The sequence below is a fragment of the Lineus longissimus genome, chromosome 18 (assembly GCF_910592395.1).
Source record: "Lineus longissimus chromosome 18, tnLinLong1.2, whole genome shotgun sequence".
NCBI classification, from domain to species: domain Eukaryota; kingdom Metazoa; phylum Nemertea; class Pilidiophora; order Heteronemertea; family Lineidae; genus Lineus; species Lineus longissimus.
Genome location: NC_088325.1, coordinates 15,359,192 through 15,376,723, shown reverse-complemented (window position 1 = coordinate 15,376,723; position 17,532 = coordinate 15,359,192). Strand labels below are relative to the sequence as shown.

At 42.4% G+C, this 17,532-nt stretch overlaps 1 protein-coding gene across 14 annotated transcripts in view; it reads right to left on the bottom strand.

Annotated features, from left to right (window-relative positions):
- LOC135502332 (cell adhesion molecule DSCAM-like) overlaps positions 1-17,532 on the bottom strand; it is a 123,829-nt gene that overhangs the window by 58,351 nt on the left and 47,946 nt on the right. For 13 of the 14 annotated variants that reach the window (XM_064795073.1, XM_064795070.1, XM_064795081.1 and 10 more), the window contains exon 2: positions 5,653-5,985. In XM_064795073.1, the coding sequence (XP_064651143.1) occupies positions 5,653-5,985 (333 nt within the window). Of the gene's footprint in view, positions 1-5,652; positions 5,986-8,038; positions 8,515-17,532 lie in introns of those variants that run through there. The other variant, XM_064795072.1, reaches the window with a different exon arrangement.

The window sequence follows — 17,532 nt, the reverse complement described above, 5'->3', positions numbered from 1 at the left end:
GGGGAGATAAAACCAATTTAGATTGATCCAGTGTAACTGACTATTTCGTAATTAATTCTGACCACGATCGTGCATATTGGCAGTGTGCCAGTCCGTGTCTTGTTCATTTCATCAGTTTCTCGGCGTTAAAATGCATCAAGTCAATGGATACGTCCATTGATAGAAACATGGAATAGTTGAACAATACACTGCCTGGAGATTGGAAACATACAAAATGCCTGGAGTTTGGAAACATTGCAAAATGTCATATCTTGCTGCAGGCTACACGGAAAGCCATTAGTCATGTGACACCGCATGTGACCATTTTTCTCCGCTAATCAGAAAATAAATTTTCCGCTTGTCAACAAAGAGACGCTCGGTTGCCTCTTATGCAACATTAGTTGGTGACTTATTAAAAACGATCAATAATTTTTGACGTTACTCAAAGTGCCAAGCCTCGTATCAAGGTATTCATAATCGAAAGCGAGCACGGTGGCATCAGCAGCAACTGTAGTTGAGGCAAAAGTTAGCTCGTTATATTGTGCAATCTCGGTTTTGGGTAGCCAGCCCAGGTTCAGTTAGTTTGATCTTCGTCTGTGTGTGATAGACTTGTCAATGTCATCAATTGTTTCATATACTCTTGAAGCTCGAGACGAGGTTAAGACTGCAGACGACAGCGGCATTTCATGAATCAATGACTGGCAATCCTAACAATGGTAATTGAAGATCATCACGGGATTGACAATGGCTGATTTTTCGCTATTCAAGATTACACCGGTCATACGCACACTTTCGGACCGAGCTAATCCCCTTTAAAGAGGTGTTCTGGTGTTACGTGTCATGGTGTGTGTACCTCATATAGCCTACTTACGAAAAGCCTAAACAAAGGCTTCGAGGATCCGGTCGGCCGAATTGTGTACCTAGGACCATGCATTGTGAAGATGTCGTAATAAATTGCCAAGGAAATTGATCTAAAATTGCAAACAAAAGGTCATTGATTGACGATTTCAGCGGCAAAAGCGAAAATCAAAGGACATTGATCACAAATGGCGAGAAGCTAAGATCAAACCTCTCATTTTTTTCTCACGACAGAAAGTAGATAAAAAGTGTTTGAAGGTCATTGTCCGGCGCCTTGTTCTAACCGAAAGAGAATCGCCATTGTTGTATAATGGTAGAAAGCATTGGATTATGTGGCCTCAGGTGTGATGATGAGATTGTTAAAGAGTTATTTGTCTTAAGTTCGATGTATCTTCGAGTAGGACTTGAATGGGAACAAGTGGAATGACTGGCAGATCGTCAATTTGCTGTTCTTTGAATGATGTCTGTATTGACAGTTTGTGAGTCGTCTGCCTTTGCTAAACATGCATCTAATGATGACTTCACGAGAAGAAAACATTGGTAGTAAATTGATCGTATTCAGCCAACGATGCATATTTAAGATGGCCGCTGGGAAATCGTATTATGACTAGAATGCGCCCAAAATCAAGTGCTATTTCTAACTTAATACTGAAACAGTAACCCCTGTGGCTGGTCCAACCATTACTACCCACAGTGAGGAGCAGGTATAAAGCCAATTCTGGGATAAGAAATCCATGGCCATTCATTTCGAAAGAGTATACACTAAAACGTTGTGCAGTCCCCGGGAGGAATGAATTACCCAGGCTTCCACTCCAGAAGTTTGTAAACACTGTTACTGAGTTTGTTTTTGTGAGAGGCAGGGTTTGTGGGCAAGGAATGCTGCTTAATTGCCATGGATGGATTTCTTGCTGGTCTGGTGATGAGGCAGGTGAATTTATTGGCAGGTTATATAGGATCCCAGTATAATGATGCTATTGATCAAGGTCGAGAAGTGCCTAAGAGAACAGCCGCTGCTTTAACTCGAGGCAGATGGAAATAACTGTCAGATGGTCTCTGTTCTATAACTACTGGCAAGGCCACATTTTTCGGATAGATTTGCATGACGTTTAGCGAATGAGCCTTTCTATTTCCCAAATACGTTATCAGTCAATATTCTAAAGCTAGGTACCAGTATCCCTGTGGTCAGTGCAAAGATACAAATATTTAGAATCAAGAATCCGAAAATGCGACGAAATGTCTATCTTATGTACAGATGCAAGTCCTCAAGGTTATTTATTTTGATGTTCTATAAATACAATCTCATCACCTGCAATCGTCTTCTAGTCAACAGAAAGCGTCATCTAAATATTTGTGATTTCTCCTGAAGAGCTCCACAAATAAAATCATCTTTCCACTCAAGGTAGCCCTCGGGGGCCTCACTAGCGAACATCACGGTTCATTGTCACCTTGTTGAGGGAAAGAAGCCATTTGGTCTCCCTTGGGATGGCTCTCATCCTATTCACTTACGGCAATGCTTATACTTTACGACACTGACTGACGAAAGTATTACGACTTGTTCAAGACAAAACAATGTTGAGTTGACAAATGATGATAAAAGAACGAAGTTACAAATGTTATTGCAGCACTGATCAGTATTGTCACTGAAAAGCAGCGACCATTCAGAAATTCTCGTCAAGTCTCGTCACCGCGGGAGATGAATATTTTAGGCGGCCATTTTGCCGGTAGCAATGATCATATCCGGTATCATTTGTGAAATCATGAAAGTTGGATACTTCAAGTATTTGATGATAGCATGCAAACACAGCTCTTAAAAAGGTAAAGTGTTGCTTAACTCGAGAAAAACTGAAGTGTAGCCATAAGGACAAGTATTTCTGAATGTTTTCTATGTGGCAATACTTCAAGTTGAATCAACACCCTCAAGAACAATTCAGATTTTGAGTGTACTGTCAATATGGTCTCATTTTTATTCCCGCCATTTATGACAGTGCGTCGTCTGCTGAGGCGGCAGACATCGTGAATGTATGCATGGTCAATATTCTCAATGATTTAGTTTAAAATATTAACGAGAACGCCACTGTTTGAAGATGGAGACGGCAACGTACGTCATCTCGTGGGGTCTCATCTCGTCGTGCCGAGATCAGGGTGTTATTTCATTTGTGGAGCTCGATAGTGGTGACGCAAACGCGTGAGAGTCAGGATGCACCACAGGATGCCTCTTATAAAACTTGGAGAAAACACCTTCGATGCAAGCGTTCCAGTGATTTTCCTTCTTTTTAACCTTTCTTTCTTTTTTGCAAGATATTCACCCCTGGGAGTATTAGCTTCATTGTTTTTAAGCAATTATATTACAGCAGATATACAAAAACGAACGAAAAGAGCAACCCAAATGTCTGTTTGCCTTCACCTGACGTAATTTCCAACTAATTACCAAAATAACAATGTACATCTCGTATTTCAGATATCAGAAGCGGCCATCTTGCTTCCTTTGCTGAAGTCAATGACCTGCAACTTCTTGATTGGCTGTTTATGAGTGACGTCATCAATCAATTACGCAAACATTGGCCTCGTTTAGGTTTAAAATATGATATTCTGACAAATTATGACCAAGTTAGCCACATCTGTATCTCAGGAGGACAAATTGAGGCTTAGTGATAATTCAATGTAACTCTGTTCTCAAATAATCTGCAAGATATTGGAAGTATAATGTTACATGTTGTAAGAATCCGTCGATGCTGTTGTCATAGGATATCAACGATAACTCTTTAATTTGGATGACAGCTTTCTTGACTAAATGATAACCTTCATGATAACATAAACAATCTTCCTTTTGTCAAAGTTAGAGCCGAAAATAATCATCAATCCGACCACATTCTGTGAATCTCAAATCTCGCACGAGACTCCCGAGCATTCCCTGAATTGAAAACAGCGAGAAACCCGAGATGATTTCTAGGCCGATAGAGCGAAAGTGAGAACCTTGCGCATTGAATTGCGGCGTCCCACATGAAATAATGACGGATGTCACGTGGTATTTTTTTTACGGCGTAGTAACTCCCAGGTTGTACTATAACTAATTACGGTCCTTTTGAGCTCTGTAACAGAATGCTTTCAGCGCACCAGGGTCGGGATGCGGGAAAATTATCATTCAGTTTTCTACAATATCTATTCATTAGCAATGACGTCATCTATCGTCTGACCAATTTACGAGAGAACTCCCGCCATTAATCGGTAGATTTTTGTTATGAAGGTTTACGCTTCCCCGGTAACTCTATCTGCACTATTTTCAATAAATATTGGTCCTCGTAATATTCTTTGTTTTCTCTCTTTCTGCATAATCTTACGATATTTCACGTAAATCCTCGCGAGATTGCACAATCCAATATGGTTGCCGCTGGGGATGGAGCGTTTTTGAAACAATGTTGTGTTGGTTGTTTTGATAACAATAAAATGTTTCCACAGAAAATAGATAGTCATATAACGGTGAGTCATATTTGCACCATTCTGTCTAAATCGTAACTTTATTGTTGCTGGAAGAGAATAAAACAATTTATGACGGATGCCATGCTTGTGGTCCATTGTAACCCATTAACCCTCACAATCCCGGCGTGCGAGGCCTTGACAACAACTTTACACAAGTCGACAAGGTACAGTCAGTGAAACCTCCCAAACAGCTTTAAATCCGGTTCGAATGACCATGCAGCCTAATGTTGCAATGACACTTGCCACCAATGTTTCATCTTTATTTTACAATCATTGCTTCTCATGCCACCAATGGGTTACCGTTTTCGATTACACACTCAAGTTAAATTTCAAATTGTTAAATCTGGCACAGGGACGCGCTGCGTTTGGCACTGCAATTACAGCACCACCCCCCTAAGGAGCAGTCAATGTGCCTCGCATTAAATTGCGTGAGACCTCAGAGGAATACAGGCGAGACCTTAAAAATACCGCGCGAGATAGAATAACAGGAGCATAAGGCGTGGTAACGTTAGCTGGCTTTCGAGATCCCGACCTTAGTTCACCTAGAATAAGTGTGAATGGCTAATAGATGAGGTACACCAATTTTAGTTAATTTTGGAGTGAGATGAAAGCTATTAAAAGTTCCATCTTAACTTTACTTATGCAAGCAATGCAGTTTCTGCTGTCGAAGCCAAGAGGATGTGGTCTGGTTTCATTGAAACACACTCTTGGATTGTCCGACTCTAGAAGGTCACAACACACTGTATATTGCATCCATCAAATGTACACTTTCTTCGCCCAAGTGAAGGTGAAAATCACTCAAGGCATCTCAAATTCATTTAAATCTGGATATAATTGCATTAATTTTCTTAGCATGCAATAAATTAACCCCGGTTTTCTCGGGGATTACGGGTCAATTATCGCGGTGTGCGGAAAATTTGTAGCGTTTGATAATTTCAATGATTTAGAACTGAAAATGTTGAATGGAAGTGTCTGATGATGATGATACGGGGTAATACACCTGGGGTTTGGGAAAATGACTGCTTGGCGTAATTGTGTAGTGTGATTTTGTAAAGCTAGGTGAGCTGTGGTCGCCATTGCTGCTGATGAAGAAAGTCATGGAGGTATGGCTGGTCGTTTAGCAATGAATGCATCAATGAACAAGAAAACGAACGATGTACATATGTGCAAAATATCAGGCATGTCAGGAGAGACATCAACGTCATCAGAAATTGAAAAGTTTATCATCGAATCTGTGTTGATCGTCATAAAAAATTGATGACTTCATCATCAAAAGTGCTGAAATCGTAATCAAAACGTGCAGCAACGTCATCAATAAACGTGTATACGTGTACTCACCCCCTTTAACCGTGACTTTTCGACTGACAATCTGTCCGACTGTATTCCTTGCCACGCAGCGATAACTTGCAGTGTGAATGTTGGATCTAAGCTCGGTGTCTTCGAAGGGAAGGAAATGCAGTGAGTTATTGGGCAGGATTCGGAGGATTCCGGCGATGTCGTCAACTGGGCCCCCATCTGCCCGGATCCAGTCAAGAACAGGTGCCGGGCGGCCATAGGCAGTGCAAGGGATCAATGCACCCTTGGTGTTGGCGAAGGCTATCTGACTGGGCGGCTCAGAGATGAAGATGGGCCCCTGTGGGTTGTCGTCGTTGGGATTTGATTGTCCATTTGCTGTAACGATAGAGAATATGCAGACGTTAAAAAGGGGTTAACGATAGGCATTAGCACGAAGTCAAGTAGTATGCTGAACGATGAAGCACGGCCTGTCGGCGCGAAGTGACCGTATAGCAATAGCAGGCCTACTGTAAACCTTAACTGGGTTCCATCGAGTTGAGAAAACCATCCGGTAGTCCAAGCCAACAACAAGATGTCAAGTCTTCGGTAGCTTTTGAATTTCAAGTCATTTCACGCTATTTTAGCAAATGACAGATCGAAAACTACAAATCTGAAATAAATAAATTATGCAAAATAACCCACAACAATGCGTAAGCAAACTTTTTCACGATCATTGTATTTTCATAACTTTTGCGGAAACTCCCACGATCACTGAATGACATATAATCACGTAGTGACCTTTAGCTATTGTTTCAAAACAAAATGCAATCCATCCAAATCTAGCAGGACACACAGTGCATTCATGCAAGCAAATGTACACCCAAGTGCACAGGAGTTTCACACCAACTCAAGGTGTCACTGAGGTGACATTTTGTATCCTCAATCCGTTGTTTTTTCATGTTATCTCATTGTTCTTAACAGGCCGTGGCAGCACCTTTCTTCCTCTCCTGGTAAAAGTGGGATCCCGCATTTATCAATTTTGCATTCACTCAATGAATAATAAATCAAGATGCCTCCTCGACGCTGGAGCAAGACCTCATTTAAAATTCCGGTTGACAAACGCGTCAACAATTCATGACTCCGCAGTGAGGAGAGCTCAACACACATACGTTTTTATAAATACGAAATCACTGCTGCACCAGTTACAATACAAAAATACATGTATGCAACTTCAGAGTAGCTTTGTTAAATAAGCGAAAACCTGAATTTGCATTAAAATTAAAAACATTTCAATATGCTTTTTAAATTGAAAGGATAGTAAGAAAGCGATGGCTGCCGGCAGTACTTTGGCGGGCTGGCGGGAATATGCCATGTGGAGTTTCGCCTCAAAACAACCTGGCGCGTGCGGTTTGTGGCTTTAATGTTTGCCTTTCTGACAAGTATAGTAAATAAACCGGTGGCCCAGGCCGTGGGATTATATTTTATCTGAATTTGAACACAAAGAGAAATAAATAACACGAATTGTGAAAGTGTGTTGGTCGCTGTAATATGACATTTTGCAGGTGGTACGAAACGCCGGGCAATCATGAGAATTCCTCTCTCTGGTTGTTTCTTTATTGAGTGCTGTAGAAGTAACAGTTTATTAATGTCATAAGGTGGTACCTGGTGATTGCTGCATCATTATCATAGTCCTCAAAATAAAAATATACTGTTGCTTTCCTCTGAGTAGATGAAGCTGTAACACGTAGCGTAACACCGCTAGGTTTTTAAAACTTCATCTTCAAGGATTATTTTCTCATTTCTCAACCACTAAAATATAAACGCCTCTCAACTAGACCAGTGCCAGCTCCAAGTTTGCTAATGTTAAGAGGAAGATTTTATGCAGCTTTGTTTCTGAAGTTATTTTGAATCTTACAAAATCTGTCGGTGCAATCTTTCCAAAAAGAGTGAACTACTTGTCACGCCTCCCTTTCCCTTGAGGGTGTGTTCCTTTCGCGCCACTAAATTCTATCTCCTTCCAAAAAAGTGACATATTATCTAATTCATTCGACAGTTGACGAAGCCACAGTTCAGAATTGCTTCGAATTTGCAAAGTGCATTAAATAAACGGGGTGTCACTATGCTAATGAGTTGCTGGTAATGTCAAGAGGGGGGGGGTGTGCCTCTTCATTATGCATCCAGGGACGTAACTGCTCGGAAAAAATGCGGCACCAAACTAAGTTGAAATATTGATTTGCGCTATCGAATAAGAAGAGGTGGGATCACTTGCATTATGTAATATTTCAGTATGCACTAAATTGCAAGTGCACAAAGTAAAGTAACATAATTCATCAAAGGCGAAAGCGAACTGCATTGCAAAAAAAACCCAAAAATGCATGCACATGTTTTGAAAAATTTGGAAAAAAGTAGAAAAATCCAATGGGAAGTTTAAAAACAATGTGCACTTTACCTATCACAGTTATAATCAGGAAAATCCGAAGTAGATTACAGATTTCTGAACTCCTTTCGAACTTCATCGCAAACTCAGAGAACAGGTTGGTCCCTGTTTTCTATGCACCCCTCCAATCACAACTCTCCTTCTCCGTGTGTACGCTCCTTGATGTACACTTTATCTAGTCCTTTGCACTTTAAGGAACGCGCAATAATCCCTTATTAACATTACTCATAAACATCAACAATATCCCGCCTTAAAATGTCGTCTGCCCCAGCATTGAAATCGTCAACACAAATCGTCCGCTAAGAAAATGACAAATCCGTATTGACGGCTGTTATCTCATCCTTGGAAGTCAACAATAAACTAATATCCACAGATTTCCAACAATAGAATTCGATAAATCCAAAATATCGACAAGAACAAAGAAGCATATCCAAAGAGTCTAAAAGAATGCAATAACTTAACAAAATAATGGAAACTCCGTAAAGTCGTGGCAGGTTTTGTCTTTGCGCGGTTTCCTAGCGATGTTCTCGTGCGCGTGTCGCCATGCCGACTGAATCCTCACAGCTCCACCTTGTTATTCTAGCGCCACCAGAGTCTCATCCAATGGACGCATTCCCAGCTGTTACGGGAGCTGAAGCGGCTGGCATGTTACTACGGAGCTCGTCACAAGCCAACTGAGAGCAAGGAAGCTCGATCTCAACAATGCGCCGCGTAACTCAACAATGACACTCTGGACAAGCATCATTGGGTGAGATTTACAGGTGGAGTGGGCTGTTACATTTACACCCCGCCCAAAATGACGATCAATGGACCAAAAACAAGTTTTACGCATCGTCTAGAATTCCTATTAAAAGTTCGTTGCATAACGGTTCACACTACTGATTAGAAACGCTTGACTTTTTTTTGTTAAGGAATACATTTGTTTAAAGAAAAATAACACTCGCTCCGTAAAATGACTGTATCTCGTAAAGGGGGTGGGAACATTAAAGAGAATGTCGAAAACAGGTGCACGCTGGTCCTTTTATGGACCGCACTGCATCAGATAGAAGACAATCAAACCTATTGTTGAGTCACTTTATGTTCGCCCAATAGAGTCACAATAGCCAGGCCACGCGCGAAGGACTCCAGTCCATGGCCACGCGACATGCCCTATTGCCGCATTGTTGTCTATTTTGACACAAGATGTCGCCCTATGGCACGCCGCCATTGTTGACATTTGCAAAAACTAACAGCGCAGACAAAAATGTCAGAATTGCGGCACGTGGGGCGTTTTGGGGTGTTTGTTGAGAATTATCATCTGTGGCCCCGTGCTCCATTTGGAAAAGATTAGGAAACACTTTGTTTTTATTGTGCGGTGTGAGAGCCTCAGCGCGATCTCATATGGATAGGGGGCTCGAAATGTTGTGGACCTCGGAGGCCACAGGAGGCCATATTTGTTGGTGCAACAGATTGATGTCAGAGATGATCCACGTCCGACACAAAAGTAGTACCACTTCCCTTGTTAGCTTTGCATGATACTGAAGTCTAAAAAACTCGACTGGTTATCAAGATTGATTAAAAGCATTGAATCCTGCAGTGATTGACAAGGAACGTAAAGGCAATAGTTTTTACGTATTTTGTTAAAATATTTGTGGCAATTTGTTAGGAAATGCCGGGAACTAACTTCCGTGATTCACGAATGATTCTACAGAGAAAACTGACAAGAAAACTGCAGGATCGCACAGTGAATGAAACAAATAGCACAAATATTGAATGGTGTTCAGAATCGTTGCATCAAGAGTAAACCTGGTCGTTGGGGTTTGCTCTTTTGGAAGCAGTTTCAATGCAGTTGAATTCAATTAAGTACAGTTGAGAGTGGATGCTATTGCCTCTAAAAGTTCAGCTCATTTGATGAATTGAGCGGCCTGGAAAACGTTGTGGTTTTGGCATGCAGTATCGTAGGGGCAAAAAATTGGACAAACACAATAGAATTCTGGGGTAAGTATCGTCACCTGGTTAAGAAGAAGTCGCATTGCTCTCAAAAGTAAGAAATGAGATAAAATGGTTGACTTGTCGCGTTGAAAGACAACAGATGGAACCAAAGAGTGACTCATCACTTTTCTATAAACTAGGTTGCCGTCTTCTGTGGGAGAAGAAATCCGCTGAACGCCAGGATTGACTAAATGAAGTATTTTTGTGATAAGGAGTGTGTAACATTTTTGGGAGTTTCTGCAATAGATGACATGGTGTCACAGTCAAGATGTGCAGAAGCGCTGTATCCGCGGTGGAGGCATTTTCTATGTCCTCTTCAAGGGATTTGATGCCGTCACAAACAGAAGAATAGAATTTCGTCCGCATTCGCAAGAGAAGGGAAAAACTCACGATTCCCACGACGACCGCTGACCACCTTACATAACGCAGACGACATCTTCTCATTGTTATTGTGCATTGTATCATGGGTATTGTCATTGTTGTAGGTATCATTGGGGCTATTGTTGTAGGCGACACTGAGCATGGGAATCTGATCGGGGATCGAATGACTGAGAAGAAAGGGATGGAATGCGCGCGCACTGTTTATGATCCGCTCCGCAGACGACACACCGCCAGTGGTCAAAGGCTACGATAGCTTGTCTCGAGTCAGCTGTGAAATTTGACTTTTGGCGACTTTTGTTGTGGCGGCAGCATGAGGCATTCGGTACTGTAAGAATAGGAAGGATACTGACCTGGTATTTCGAGCGTGAAAATCTATGACTCTGAATAGAAAAGGTCCAGACACTGTTTGCATATGTATATATGGGTGGTCGATGAAACCGAATTCGTGTATTCGATCCCACAAAGAGAAAAACCAAACGTGAGGACTGATAGAATTCGGGTGCAACAAAAACCCTAAATGCAATATAAAGTCCTCAGTATGGTGCGGTACGGTATACGTTTATCGCAACTGAATTTGAATAAAAAACAGTCGTTGAAACTGGTCGAAATTTGTTGCAGTAAATTTTCTCTCAACTCAACTCTACAACTCAGTTTGAAGTTCATAGGTCTGAACTTCACCGTCAGAACACATCTCAGCACCAGAGAGATGAGTAAATCGAGGAGATTGAGCGAAATCCAGGTGGGATTTCTCCACTAGCGACAGGTCCAACGCCATGTTTATCTTCAGGTGACGGTGTAGCTGTTTTATTCATAACCATTGAGAAATGACCTTTTTTCGCGCGGAGGTGGATTTAGTGCACGCGTCACTCATTAAAGACCGTTTCACCTTCGAGATGAGGATGCATGCAATCAACACTGCACTGCGCGGCTGCTGGACCGAGGTTGATTTGTGTTTGCTAAACATATTACCAAGGTAGCTTTTTGAAGGATTGTCAGCTTAGCACCAATAATTATTCTCAGAGGTGGCATTTTCGTATGGTTTTTGACGTTTGGAGCTTTGCGGGTATTTCCAAAGTTAGCTCGACTTCGTAGACTCAGAGGCAAATCGTATATACCTCATGATCATTAACACATAACATGCTACACAAACAAACATACAATCACACTATACAAATGTTGTCCTTGTTAATCCCACCAAAGGTTACCAAGTCTGTCATTTTCTCACGTCAATGTTTCCTCCCTTAAACACCCTGCGACCCTTTTATCTTTTCTCACGCTTTTAACCCAATGGACCGTGGCCTCTAAACGATCTAACTCACGACACGCGTCCAGCACAATGCCCATTGATTAACTCAGTCATTATTTCCGTAAAAACCCCGATGATTTAGTGGGACCTTGTCCGATTATGAACTACTAATTACAAATTACAATGGGCGGAATGACTTATTACGTGGGATAATGACTGTTTTACATCGGCCTGTTCTCGGGCCGATGTCCTGTTGTCTTTTTGATTGTTGATTACCAACTTTTTACCCTTGTTCGTTCGTTTGTTATCACCCCTCTGCAGTGATCCACTCATTCGTGAGCTGGTAGGGCATCAGGCTGAAATCCTGGGTGCACGACTTGAACGACCTCTCACACAAGCTTATATAGACTCTGCGTTTCCAGCCGGTCCACTGCCCTGCTTGGTGATGGTACCGCTGGGTTACAGAACCTCGTCAGTGACGACGACCCTTAGCCAGAATAAAAGGCGGGTCAGCACTCTAAGTGATTGCCAGCAGGGAAGAAATAACGCAGCAAAACAAGACCTTTGTCGATAATGAACAGCAAAAGGGATCACGCACTTGGGGGCAGAGATTGGCGACCCAAACAGAACCGCCTCACGGGACAAGGGCTTTGACGACCGATCTATCTCCCCTAATGCTTTGCCAAAACTCCTATAACCGGGAGGTGGTTTTGCCTGCGACCCTCTCCCACTTACAACCCTCTAATAACAGGTATCGTCCCTGGTTATAGGGGATCAAGTGTCCCAGGACAATTAGTGAGTCCGCCCACCTGTCCCAGTGATTAGCCCCCTTGTCATCAGGTCCCGCGGATCACGGCATCTCCCCGCGGACAGTGGATAGACTTGGCGGGTCGTATGACCATGTTGCTGGGTGGATTGGATAATTGGAGGCTATGATGAAGTGCATTATTGCGCCTTGTTTTAAATCGGGTCTCTGTCATTCACGAGCCCAAAACAAGAAGGCATTTGTTGTCACTTATCCGAGATAAGCTACAGATGAGACGACTTACTGTCATCCCAAACAGTTGCCAGGAAGATGAGCAGTTTTAGATTCGATATGTAATTGTCACAGGAGAGCCCCCGGCCGTTTCTTTCGAGCTGATAAACTTATTGATACGATTAAGAGATTGTACTCGATTCCTTTCAAAGACATCTATTGGTCAGGTGCAACTGGTTGTGTCATGAATACAGAATGTTGTAGCAGAGTCCTACAGTCCTGAAGGTCATCAAGCCTATGGTTTTCATCGCCTCCGCAAATTCGGCCAGAGATCCCTACACAACTGTTTTTCAACGGCTACGATTTGCCGCATCTTCTTTTTGATTACCAGTGAACAGTGCGTGAGTACCCAGGCATAAGTACAGCAGTGGATGGTGTATATACATGTAGCACTGAGTAGGGCTTACTGTACATAAGTTATAATGAATTTTATCATTTTGAGATTATACGTCTCCTAAATTTTGCGAAGGTGCATCTTCAGAATATGAGAACAAATGACTCAACAATACGACAACATTCATTGCTTGTCCGGCTCTCACAAGATGCGCGCGCCGCTACATAATGCGCAAACACAGCGAATTCACTGAAGCACAAAAGAGACGACCGTGATAAACTTGATCAACTTGCACATTGAAATCTCTCGATGATTTAATGAAGACCTGAACAATACGCAACACAAACGAACTTTAGAAACTCGCGATGAAAGAATGTCACCATTCAGCTGACGAGTGGAATATGTACGACTTCTGCACAAGAGGTTCCGACACGGGTTTTTCGCAACACCTTTTGTTTACATCTTTTGAGATTTTGATTTTGGAGCAGACGACGCACCTGTAAGAGGGCAGGTGCATGAAGTGGGTCGTGGGACAAGATAGGGCCGCGGTGCAGTGGATGAACCCACTGGGCCATGTAAGCATTTTTGTTGCGGTCGGTTGGCCGGCGCGTGGTCGCAGGGAGGGAGTGCGCGAATACAAGAGGTGGGGCCCCGGTCCTCCTTCGTGGTCGCATTTCGGGTGAGGATATGTCGTGAAGTATAATTTGGCGTGGTTCAGTTAGTCATGAGGCTAATTCTTTCAAAAGCGTATAAACAAGGACAATAATGCAACTTGTTGCCTTATAGTTGTTATATTCAAAATGAGTTCTTGATATGAATGTCAGTGCTTCGAGGCAAATGCTGCATTTTTTAGTCCGCGAACTTGGACAGCTGCTTATTTTAGTTTTACCAAAGTATTATGTTTTAACTGCAGAATTGTGTCTGAGAAAGCTGTTAACTCTTTGGACCGTTGTTTGTGACTGCGGTGACTGAGCGATTGGGTAGTCGGTATTCTGTACTCGACATGACGACGGACACAGCGGTAACAACACTTCTACACGCTATAAACATCTTTGCTCCACTAACAAAAGTAAGTGTAGAGGTAATATCCTCTCGGTCACGACTCATACTGTACCTAAATGACTATAGTCTATAGTAGAATGAACGTTCCATTTCCAAAGCCTCGGCAGATATGACCGAGGCAACAGCGCATCAGGACAGCCATGAGTCTAGCTGAATGGAATAATGCACGTGTATTCAGTTACTGTTTACTCGCACTTGACATGCACCCGATTCTTGAATGCACTACAACAATAGATGCAGAGGATGGTTTTTTCTCTTTCTGGCCCACGCCTCACATATTTTCAATCTTTGCATGAATGATTTTTATAGAAATCAAGTGTTTCCACGAAATCGAATATGTATATATCGCGCTTCTTTCAACCAATAAGGGTCTCAAGGCAAAAATTGAGACACAGGAAGTGGGTGGCTGGTAACCAAGACTTGTGTTAATCATATGAAACTGTATCTCAAGCCTCAATGGTTTGACACTGCTACCACTGCGTGAGTGTCCAGTCCGGTCAAAACGTAGCGAATACCTCCAGGAATGGCTGGTTACATATTGGCAGTGTGTATGTGGTTGAACCGCAGTGACAAAGCCAGTTGCACCTAAATGCATCATAACAATTTTCTGTTGCTATGAAACTTCCCGTTTCTTTCAAACACGGCCAGCCTTTTCACAGGCATTCTCATCAATCTTGGAGAAGAACCTGGGCTCCATAATCTTAACTGTGTAACCATCGACGTGCTGCACTTATGCAAGAGATCAATCATGGCACCACATATCATTTTGTCAGTCTCGCGAGACTTGAAAAATATATCGCGAGATTCCTGATAACGATTCGGCTCACACGGGAATTCGGAAATTATAAATAAAATGAATGGGTCCCCGGCGTTCCTCACTTCAATGGTGGTTCCGACTCGGGTGAACGTTCTCAACAGAGGCAGCCTCCAAACGATAACAACTCGGCCCCGGGGGTAGGCCGTGAAAGAAGTCAATGATGCATATAGTAACCTTGCTGGGAAACGCGTGCTACCTTGATTACCACTGAACAACAAACTGAGGTCAAAACGCCGGCGAAACACAGGCAACATTTTGTTGTCAGAAAGCAGACGATTCACCAATCGTTTGCACCAAATGTAAACAAAGACGTTTGGACTGAGGACTGTTGCAAGGATTGCAAAAAAGCTTTGGAATTCGTGTGAATCTCTACTCATTGAGAGTCACGTGGCGTGCATCTCTGGACCAATGGCGTTTGGATAAACGTACCCCTAGCGGTGCATTAGATCACGTGATCGATTCACGCATGAGCAACTGGCGTATTGCCAACAGAGATCCTACACAGATATTCAATTTGGGCTGATAGATCGTAATCAGGATTCCATGGCGCGGACAAATGATAAAATTTTACAAATATCTTCCGCAACAATTAGATGAGTCGCAGCCAATTCAATAGCCATTGTTGACAGAGCTTGATTTCTCTTGCATCAGTTGACAGGAGCATTGTCTGTTTTATCAACAGGGGGTTTCCAAGCACAAACAACTCAATTCGTGCAACACTTCCAAAAACATTTAAAAACTCACTAAGAGTTATTTGTTTTACCCCCATGCAAGGTCGGTTTGCAAACGATGTGACATAGACATAAAATCCGCTACTGTGTCCTTTGTGCAGACGACTAGACCCCTGCGTCCCATCCTGCATTCCTCGAATGCATCAGACTCTCTACTGTACAATTTGTGTGCAGGCGAGTGTATCTCGTCAAATTCAGAAGCGATCTTTTGCAAAATCACTGTCGGAAATTGACAGTTCGTATTAACTCCATGTATGGCAAGAGTACGAGCCCAGCGGCCTGCGCTTTTCCGTTCTGTAGCGTACATCGTTTAGCCTTGGGCAAAGTGAACACCTTTCAACAAATATAGGCCAACTTGCAATGAAGGCAAACTGAGCTTTCTCGGTTTCCTCGTGTTTTACGTTGGCCAAACACGATTGTAGCGAAACCATTAGCAAGATATTCGATGCTGCATTAGCAGTTTCAGTTACCTGTGATGTTCGTTGTCACGCAGCGAAAACGTAGCCGTTTTTGTTGGCACTCAACGCTGAGTTATATTTTTATCGTTTGTGGCGCTTTGTCATATCATGAGCTCGATCATGAGTCAAGTTGGCTTCTGATAGCTTCATTATTACGTATTTTTAACGTTTTGTTCTATTTGGCTTGCTGCCAGTGATTATTGCGCAGTTTCGGGTTCAAAGCCAGATTATCCATCTCTGCTCTCATCAACCGTGACGTCAGTGGTGAGCTAGTCGCCATGGCGTAGCCGTTGTTTCGTAGGACGGATTCCGAGGAACGTACCTTGCCTTTCAAAATACTCTCAAGAAAAAACGTTCTATTCTGAAACGGTCTTTATCTGTATTTCGTTCACATAAAAGCATATTATCTCAAATAAGAAGGTAATACTCAACTTCTTTTGCAGAGTATGATGGTCAAAGGCGGCCATTACCTTGAGTTGCAATCGAGGCGAAAATGCCAAGCCATTGTTGCGTAAGACTACAGCATACAACAACCAAACCAAAGTGGTGGAACTGTTTTTCTCAAAGGAAGGCCAACTTTTGATGTAAACTGTTCTACCATTTCGCTGATTCTTTAAACCAATCGTTTATCTTTAAGATCCTCTTTTCACTACAAAGCTTCTGCTGAGAACTGCACCAAGGTCACGTGACCTTCTGAAGATAAAAGGATGTCATTACGATGGTGAAAAAATGTGCAAGATCTAATAATATCGTGGCCAATTCGTTTGCGTCCACAGAATTCATTTGCGGAGGCGAAATGAATAATTTAGCTCTCGCTAAAACCAATTGTGATGTTTTGCATTTTTGCTTCGTCTCATAACATCTTGGAATATCATTACTGTTACATCCAAAACATGAAAAAGTGCCTCCTTGGCGTTTTCTTCTTCATGACTTTGATCAGGTCTTACTCAATATAGCAAACATTCACAACTAGGATGAGAAACAGTCCGCCTCGACTATATTTGCATTTTGATGTGGCAGACTCAATAAAACCAACCAGAGGGCGAAGTTTTGGTCTGTAGAGAGATTGGCGTAAAATCAAGTGCGGCGTATGAGATGTCGTAATGGTAACCAAACACGACCGCTTTACATCTTTCGGAGCTCTCCGGTCAACAAAGGGTGTAATTTACAAGAAGAGAAGGGCGCAATGAGCGCTCTGTGATTAGATTACAACAAATTGTCAATAATGGCCGAAGTCGCCAGGAACAATCTTGATGAGTGTGGAGAAAAACGTCAAGTATTCTGTGATGCAATTGCCAATAACTTGATGACAGAGTTCAACAAAGGCATCGTTCCACATTACCACTAATCAAGGAACGCTGAATGCCTGTTATCGCGATGGGTTTTTCTAATCTTCCTCAGATCGTTTGTTGTTGTTCAATCATTACTCTCGTCTGTTTAATATGCGGGACACGTCCGCGCATGCGCAAT